General features: G+C 40.2%; 2 protein-coding genes across 2 annotated transcripts; both read left to right on the forward strand.

Annotated features, from left to right (window-relative positions):
* Positions 1–943: 943 nt before the first annotated feature.
* Positions 944–5143, forward strand: ptges3a (prostaglandin E synthase 3a (cytosolic)). The gene is made up of 8 exons (XM_063463572.1): positions 944–1096; positions 1911–2024; positions 2119–2188; positions 2278–2376; positions 2870–2959; positions 3046–3102; positions 3214–3241; positions 3796–5143. Coding segments are annotated over exons 1-8 (480 nt in total). The 5' UTR covers positions 944–1094; the 3' UTR covers positions 3816–5143.
* Positions 5144–7571: 2428 nt separating this feature from the next.
* mipa (major intrinsic protein of lens fiber a) lies at positions 7572–8833 on the forward strand. Its single transcript, XM_063463913.1, has 4 exons — positions 7572–7931; positions 8157–8321; positions 8447–8527; positions 8648–8833. Exons 1-4 carry the CDS (start codon positions 7572–7574, stop codon positions 8831–8833), a joined length of 792 nt encoding a protein of 263 aa, XP_063319983.1.
* The last annotated feature ends 796 nt before the right edge of the window (positions 8834–9629 follow it).

The following is a 9629-nucleotide window of genomic DNA, read 5'->3' on the forward strand; positions in this document are numbered from 1 at the left end:
TTACACATAAAAAAAATACACAGAAACATTGGAAATCAGTTTTTGGCAGGCAATCACTTTTTGGCACAACAACTGCGGCTCAGATATTTGAAGTTTACACAGCTACATTCTCGCCAGAAAATATGTTAAAGGTTTATTTTGCGACCCAGAAAGAGTAATAAGAGTAATATTAAAACTAAGTAGCTGCAGTAGTAGTAGCCATTGTTGGAAACTGGAATTGGCTGGGCCACTCTGGGATATGTTTTTTCAATTTTGTTGTCCGGGTGGAAAATCGGGAGAAATTCGGGAGAATGGTGGCTCCGGGAGATTTTCGGGAGGGGTACTGAAATTCCAGATTCTCCGGGAAAAATCGGGAGGCTTGGCATGTATGGCAGTGACAGCAGTACAGCGTACCATGTAAAAAAAAAAAAAAAGCGCATGACCTACAGAAATGGCAGCTACCGACAGCAGACGTGACACCAACTTAAATGTCACCTCTGTTGTCCAGTGCCAGCACCACACAGAGAGTGTAAAATGGCCCTTAAATAAACAATGGGCCATGTCTATCTTTTATATAAAGTCTATGGTTGTGCCATAAATGGTCAGCTACTACTTATTTGACGTGTGAACTCAAAGCAGAAATTGCTGTAAAGTTTAAAGTGACAGTGAAAGCACTGGTTTGCACCTTGAGCAGCTCGCCCAGTTACAACAATCAATTCGTTTTCATAGTGACCCAGTTATCCTAGAACTCAAGAAAGCCTGCTTTCATCGAGTTGTAAAACTCATAAAAGTATGAAGTGTCCTCGCTCGCCATCAGGTAGGACGACATTATTCAGGTGGTGGAGCTCTTTCACTGCTCTGGTTCCATGAGAATAGTCTTTCGGGAATAATCTCCGGCGGCTTCGATCTGCCGAACACCGTGCTCACGTTCCAAATACCGGACGTCACGGGAGAACGTGAAAAACACGCGATATTTCCAGAGACACCAGTGTATATGTTGTAAACCCGAGTTAACTGTTTAGTTGTCAGTAGTCATTTTTGCCGGGCACTACTGCCAGACAACAGTGTGAATACCGTGGTTCTTCGAGGGAGCTTAAATTGCTAAAACAGTAAATATGTAAGTCTTGATTTACCGTGTTTACCTGGTAACTAACTAGCTACTTGGTAGTGCGGATCACCCACCTCATACTAGCTAAGTGAGCTAGCACACGAGTTAGCCTCAGCAGTTCAGCCGTACTTAACACTGTTGCCGAGACAAAAAGGCACAGCTCTTCGTTAACGCCACAGGCTACAACTTTCCATCAACCTACTGTATTTTTTGCACAATCCTGTCTCAAACTCCTAAACGTGAGCTTGCATTGTTTATGGACCTGACAACAGCTCAGTCATCGTTAGCTAGCATGCTAATGTCAACGAACATGACAAGGGGTAATGCTAAGAGTGGAAAAGCATGGTGTCACGCTCCGGGGTATCCACTTTAAGCTAACATAAGCTAACACGAGCTTTCACTTTAAATGTGATTGCAAGACATTCTTCTCTTAACCCTGTGAAACAATAGCCTCAGTGTGGTTCACATCTAACAATGGCGGATTATGGTAGTATTACCCGAAACCTTTCAAGTGCGATACTCTAATTGTACCATATATCTCAACGAGTGCATAGTTTGGCTTAAAAGATATTGTAACTTTTTATTGGCGAACAAGTATTAGTATAGGACGAATAAAGAGGGCGTTTGGGAGGCCTATGTGCTAATCTCAATGAATGAGTTACACCTTTCTCAATTCCACAGTGTGTGGGTACTGCACCCTATACACGTGGGCCATGATCTTATAATGCCCACACTAGGCAGTGGAAATATGAGATCAGAGAGATGCATTGGTTGTTTTGGATTGTCTTAATGTTCATTTTTCATTTTTGTTCTTGGTGTATAGGCAGCCTGCAGCAGCCAAGTGGTATGACAGACGAGAGTCTGTCTTTGTAGAGTTTTGCGTGGAAGACAGTAAAGATGTGCAAGTAAACTTTGACAAGTCAAAATTCAGTTTCAGGTAATTTGCATTGTTAGCATATTAAATGATGACATTGTTAAAACCCTGTTTGCTAAAAGTGTCTTTAAAAAAAGTCTTTCATTTCATCTTACAGCTGTGTCAGTGGAACAGATGATATCAAACACCAGAATGCAGTGGAGCTTTTTGGGGAGATTGACCCTAAAGTAAGTTTTTAACTTGTGCAGACAGTTCAGGTTGGACCCTGCGTTTCATTGTTAGGAAACCTTCACCAGTTTCTCCTTCTGATATACAGGAATCCAAACACAGACGCACTGACAGGTCTGTGTTGTGTTGTTTACGAAAAGCAGAGCCTGGGAAGTCATGGCCAAGACTTACCAAAGACAAGGCAAAGGTAACTCTCAGCAGTATAACATTTACAAAAACTCAGAATACATCAAAACCCTGTTGTAAGATCAGGGTTTAAGCTGAAAGGTGGAGCATGTAATTTTTTTTATTTTTATTTTTTAATGGAAGTAGGTATAAGTGGTTGACATTTTTGGGAGAATCAGGTTGTTCATCTTTCATTCAATAAAAAGAATTAAGAAAAAGTAAGTAGATAGGTGTTCGTGTCCATCAGGTTGCACTTTTATTAAGTATTTTACAACTTGCAACTTACTGTTTAAAAAAAAAAAAAATGACTCCACAGTTTCATCTGCTCCGCTATGAAGGACTGTATTATAAACAGTAAGCTCTCTGTTGCACAAACAGTTTGAAACCATTTCCACATTCCCCCAAGCATTTTTCTGTTTAAAAAAAGAAATAATACCTAAGTAAATATCAAAATTATAAAGTGATTGAATTTTAAACTTTGCCTAACCAAAACACTTTAATCTACTTGCTTTTAGTGCAACTGGCTAAGTGTGGATTTCAATAATTGGAAAGACTGGGAAGATGACTCAGATGAGGACTTGTCAAGTTTTGATAAATTCTCAGAGGTAAGCGTGTCAAACATGCACAGTCTGCTCATTGACTATGTTCAGCTAAACTGACATGTTGATTTGTGCCCTGCACCTTCCTCCAGATGATGAATAGCATGGGTGGGGATGATCTACCAGATTTAGATGGAGCAGATGATGAGGTATAATATTTGTTTTTCTTTTATATAACTATAGTACAGCTGTAATTTGGCATTTAAATTTTATGTAACAGGTGTTACACATAATTTTAATTGTTTTTCCTTTTTTTGCAGCACGAGTCTGCAGACAGCGATGATGAAAGTACGTAGCGATCTGAAAGGGCTCTGTTGTGATTTATAATCTGTAGTCACTAGATCACACGAGTCCCAAAACTCTGATAATGCCTGGCAGTGCGAAAAAGTGTCAAAAGAGATGATTAATTACGGAATAATTTGAGTAAGAAATTACATGTGTGGGGAAAAAGTCAAAGTTATGAGATTTTATTTAATAGAATGAATTTTTATTTATTCAGTGTTTTTAATAATACAACAGAGACTATACATGTTAAGATTGCTGCATTTAAACATAATGCAATGTACATAAGACTTTCAGCCACAGCTAATTTGCGGACCTTGTCCCTGGTTACGCTTTTTTCAGACAGTTAGAAAACAGCAATAATAAGAGAATTAACAGCAACCATGATAAATAAATCCCATAATTCATAGCACTAACACACATTTGGTATATCACAAATTGTTTATTAGTTTCTTTAACAATCCACTTTATCCAAAAAGCCCATGGACTTTTTTTGTAATGACCATAGCCATAAAAATCAAATTTCATACTTAGATCATGTTTTTAACTTTCTCTTTCAGAAATGCCTGATCTTGAGTAGTTGAATATGGATGCCACCTCAGTAGTTAACAAAGTGAGTTCTAAGTTGGTTGAAGAGAGAGACTAGGCATGAGTTGGCATCCACGTTGAAGAAGAACCTAATCTCGACGCAGTTTCCAAAGCGACACCCCTGAAGGGAGTGGCAGGGAGTGACTGTTGGATGGAGACATGCACAGAAATCCATAGCAACATACAGTGCTGTGCTTTGCTGTTTTGTTTTGCATGGACAATTCTGTTCAAATGAAAATGTTATTGTTCATTGACTTAAATGATGATGTTATGGGATGTACTGATGTCTTACAACTTCTCTCCGTCTTTTTTTTTTTTTTCCTTTTTTTGCCGATGTCAGGTTATGTATTAAACGTTGTGATTTCTAATGAAAAGAAAAAAAACCTCAAAAATGCCTATTTTCCAAAAAAGTAGATTTTTTAATAACAGATTTTCCCCTTTAATGTTTGTATTGTAAATTGCACATATTTTCTTTGTTAATTTAAGAGGCAGGAGTTCTGCTTGTAATGGGTTTTTCAAATGTATGCCAACATCTACAAATATTTAACAATAACTTTTTTTTTAAAATATGTTTCAGCATTTAAAATAAACATGCTTGTGCAACTTAACTGCTTGTGTTGAGGTTATGGTAGTGGAGTGCTGCTGTTGTTCCGCCTAGTCATGCCTTTGCAAAGATGAGTTTCTTTATGCTGTTATATGAATCATCAAAATTAATTTTCTCACAGATATTCTGAGGTGACGGCAGAGATCCTGTGTAGTTAAAGTCACACAAATGGTTTAATCCCGTATAGATTATAAATGTTTATCATATACAACAGAACTATGATTGGAGGTTTGTTTGATTCAACATGTGTTGAATTCTTTCTTTGTCTTATATTGTGGGAGTTTGGCTATTAATTTCTAATAAACTTTACTGGTCACTGTAATTGTTCTCTTGCCCATAGTGGCCATAGTCTTGCCTTCCTAACAGTTCCATTGTAAATGATGGAAGACTGCACCGATATGTAAGTTCAGCTTGATTAATATTGAGACTTTTGCTGTGTGAGTCAGCATATTATAAAGCTTTCCTTTTAAGAACAAAGTTCTCAATAGGTTTTGTTTTTGCTGGAGCAATGGCAAAGCTCGAAGAATTGTATTAAGTTACTCCAATTCGCTCTTCAAAAGTATTTTCACGCAGAACAAAGACTGCAAACGTACCGTAGTTCTTAAATTGAGCTTCATAAGGAAAGGGTCTTTTAAGGGTCAGTGCTAAGAGATTTGGAGCAATTAAAAGTCCATGTGGATATGTAAGTACTGCATTAAAAAGAACTCTGAAAAATCTTTATATCCCATGATCCAATTTCTATGAAATGTGAAATAATGGATTAATCACTTCATAGTGTCAGGCTTTTCACAGAACTGCACTCAACTTTTCTCTAGCCTTTGAAAGGGAAATTCAGGGACTTTCCATCTTCTTTGTTTACTAGAAGGAACTACCCAAAGGTCACAAGTACTGTAGTTCACCTCAGTGAAGTTCGTGGGCTAGATAAACTATTGCCAAGTAAAGGTTATAGTTTGTTGATGAAAGATGTCAGTGATGATCCCAACTTCTCATAACATATATATATATATACACATATATATATGTATATATATACATATATATATGTGTATATATATATATATATATACACATATATATATGTATATACATACATATATATATATGTATATATATATACGTATATGTATGTATATATATATATATATATACATATATATATATATGGACATAACTTCAAGGAAGTTGGCCCATTTTTTATATGAGCAGCTTCAAAAGTTTATGTTGTGTTTGCAGTTACCCGATCCGTGTCCTGTATTCTGCAGTTCACATTTTCACCACTGTGTGGTGAGTATATTCCAGAGCTTCTAATCTAATGTGAGATGTTTAGGTGCTGCATGTTAGGTATGCGTCAGCAGTCTGGACCCAGAGAACAGGAAAACACAATGCAAGCACCTTTTCAACACCCTCCCCAGTAAAACTGAACTGTAGGCTTAAACCCACAATAGGCGGCTTAGGGAGTCACGAAAAGGCCATAATACTACTCTCAATAGAGATGCCCCAACTGGACCAAAGTCATAAAGTGTCAGAATTAAAAAAAAAAAGAAGAAGAAGAAGATAAACACTATTTAACACAAAGTTGTTTTATTTAAAAGTTGTCTGTTCCATCATATTAAACAGGTAACTTCAAAGGTGACCTGCTGTAGAAAATTAATATTTCTACCAATTATATTTGTATATAACCTTTACAGTGAGCAAAAACAACCCTGGAACAAACATATAGTCACTCTGGGCTGTGGAAAAGTGAACTCAGATTCAACATCGAGGTTAATGCAAACAGATCATAGAAACTAGCAGAAACTGTTACTGCCAGCGTTTTGTTTAAATGGCTGAAAGGAGAAAATCAGTGAGCTCAGCATAATCCTTTCAAAGCACTGCAGCCGTCCCTTTGGCTGTCCTGGTCAGCATGATGCTCCAGTGCAGATGCTCAATGCCAGGCCTGCTCTCCCCTCTTCCTCTCCAACTGTGGATTTTCCACCGCTTTATCTGACCTGAGCCTCCAAACTATTCCAGCCCACACAATGTAAAACTCTGCCTAATCAGTTCTGTTGCCATCAGCCCAATTTGTACCAATCCAGAGAACAAATGGAGAAATTGAGAAATTCCTCGTGCTTTATAGATCACACCTCTGATTAGTCAGTGTGAACTGCTGATGCTACTTTAACTAGATGAAATAAAAAGAAAATAGTTTAAAATCATTAAAAAAAAATCACACAGTATTAATATTATCTTCAGTGCTTGGAGAAATATCTGGATTGCTGGAAAATCAAACAAGTTAGTGTAGTTAGTTCACTGCACTAACAGGTTCTTCCCACCACTTGCTCACTGCTCTTGTTTTTGAGGTTCAAGACCACTGCAGTTTCTCAGGGGTGGGTTCAGAGTCAGCGATGGGTTACTGATTGGTGTTTTATTGCCAGCTTTTTTGGTTGAATGCTTCAGCCAGGCTGTTGGAGGTACATAGGTGCTCTCATTCTCCTGCAATGAACCCAGAGTTGTAGCTGAAGCCCTAAAAAGCTGGAAAACCACATAGAAATGTAAGAAGTCCAAACTGTAAATGCTTGCCAACCATAATTTTTGTTCTCTGGCCCACTTTGATTAGTTCATGGCTTTTTAGGTTTGTGTTTTTCTTTTACAATAAGCCGAGGGTAATCAAGGCAAGAAAAGGGTTAAATTGCTTTGTTTTGATTTGCGGTATTGTGCAGTGACCCCTCCCCTGGACTGTGTGGCACTGCCTTGGACCTGGGGTGTTATAAAAAGGCCCCCGAGCTCCCCCTGCTCTGGTAAAGAGGCTGAATGTCTGCAGGACATGCTTACTGTTTGTCTATCCATGTTCTTCTACTAACAACCAGCGGGGTTGGCATATAGATGCGCAGAGACTGGCGTACTGCTCCACTCAGGAGCTCTCTATGACAGAAAGCAGAACAGCAGATTATTTGCAGTTGCAGGAGAGTTGCAAGTTAGTAAGGTGTAAATTTTGTCGCTATTAGACTGAGAGAGGTCTTTTTTCGGTTTAAGAGCAAATTTTGCTCTTTGTATTTTAGTGTCAAACTCAGTCAATCCTGTGGAGAAACAGCTTCTCCTTTTAGTTGATTAGTTGTTGACTTTTCATCCCTCCACTCAGAAGTTGCTTTTTGACCTTTCGCCACCATGTGGGAGTTCAGGTCCATGTCTTTCTGGCGGGCGGTGTTTGCTGAGTTCTATGGCACAATGTTCTTCGTGTTCTTCGGACTGGGGGCGGCCCTCCGCTGGACCACCGGGCCCCATAATGTTCTTCATGTTGCCTTTTGCTTTGGTTTGGCGGCCGCCACTTTCATCCAGTCTATTGGCCACATCAGTGGAGGACACATCAACCCAGCCGTTACCTTTGCCTACCTGATTGGCTCTCAGATGTCCCTGTTCCGTGCTTTCTTCTACATCATTGCCCAGTGTCTCGGAGCGCTGGCTGGTGCTGCTGTGCTCTATGGGGTCACACCCAACAACATGCGGGGAAACTTGGCACTGAACACGGTAAGATTGCCATCACCTGCTGTTACCTATCATTTTCCCATACTCGGAAAGGAAATATAAATTAAAATAATTTACAACTAGGTGCACTCTTTCTTGACACAAAAGATGAACACGGATGGATGTATTGAAAGCTAAATGTCTGTTTCAATTTCAAACAGTGTTTGTCTTGACTTTGAATGTATGCACTTCTCAGTTCAATCCATCCCTCTGTCTTTCCCTCTGCAGCTGCAGCCAGGCATCAGCTTGGGCATGGCCACCACAATTGAGATTTTCCTCACCCTCCAGCTTGTCGTCTGCATCTTTGCTGTGACAGATGAGAGACGCAACGGACGCCTGGGCTCTGCTGCTTTGGCCATTGGCTTCTCTGTGCTCATGGGGCATCTTCTTGGGGTAAAAACCAACCCAGGGTCTATAAATTTGAAAATACACTCCGGGTTCGTACAAGGATATCCTATCAAGCTAAACAAGCATCTTTACAGTCCTAATCCCGACTTGTCTTTCTTTCTCTTACCTAGATGTACTACACTGGAGCAGGAATGAACCCTGCAAGGTCCTTTGCTCCAGCTGTTCTGGTCAGGAATTTTGTCAACCATTGGGTAAGATAACTGTATCTACAAAAATTTTGACACTGCAAAATTGCTTCACACCATAGCATGAACATGACATCCTCAGACTAAACAACACTGTCTGCTCTCTGTCATATCTTTAAACAACAGGTGTACTGGGTGGGTCCTATGATTGGTGGTGCCATGGGTGCCTTGCTGTATGACTTCATGCTGTTCCCTCGTTTCCGTGGCCTCTCCGAGAGGCTCGCCACACTGAAGGGCGCCCGACCCCCAGAGGCCGACGGCCAGCAGGAGACCAGGGGAGAGCCCATCGAGCTCAAGACACAGGCCCTATAAGCCCGGAGTTAGAAGATTGGCTTTTCTGAACCCCCTCCTCCCGCCCACCTCATCCCTCACCTGTCATGCCTCCCTCTGCACCCTCAGTTCCTGGTCCATCCTCAGCCCACACACTATTTTTGCACACATACCTCCTCCCTGTCTCAACACATGCTACTATAGATCCCAAACGTTTTGTTTTCCTTTTTTTGAATCTAGAACTGGACCTCCTGATTTACAGTAAAGGGGCACCCACAGCCCTGGTCATCCTTTCTGATTTTACCACTACCCATCCTACATTTTCTTCTTCTCCCCTTGGATCACAGGACAAAGATGGAGGGTTGGAAGAAGACTTGCCACTGACAGAAGCACCCTGTGCCCTGTGGTGTGGGGAGTCAGTCACTCCTGGCTGACCAGGTGGCTATATACTGCTCAGGACAGGGGCTGCTGTTGCTGTCTTTCCTTTGCTTCCCTTTCTCTTTCTTTTCTATTTTTTTCCCTCCTTCCTATTTTGTAGTCTGCTAGGAGTGACGCTACAATAGAGCAGTGGACTTCTGAATGCTTTTTTTTCCCCGTTTTGATCCACTGTGATCTCGCCCTTTGTTTGTTTTGTTCCATGAACTTTGGGTAAATTACATGTAGTTATTGTACTTCACTAGTATTTATTTGGCTTATGTGCAAGTGCATGCGTGATGAGGAGTGAGAGAAAGACAGTGTGCTTGCGTGTCTGTGTGCATGTGTATGCTTGTGTGTTTGTTTTAACTGATCATTCCTTTGTTTGTGTTTTGAGTTTTCTTTTCATCTATTTTGCCAGCTT

This window comes from Pelmatolapia mariae, linkage group LG20, assembly GCF_036321145.2.
Source record: "Pelmatolapia mariae isolate MD_Pm_ZW linkage group LG20, Pm_UMD_F_2, whole genome shotgun sequence".
Classification (NCBI taxonomy): domain Eukaryota; kingdom Metazoa; phylum Chordata; class Actinopteri; order Cichliformes; family Cichlidae; genus Pelmatolapia; species Pelmatolapia mariae.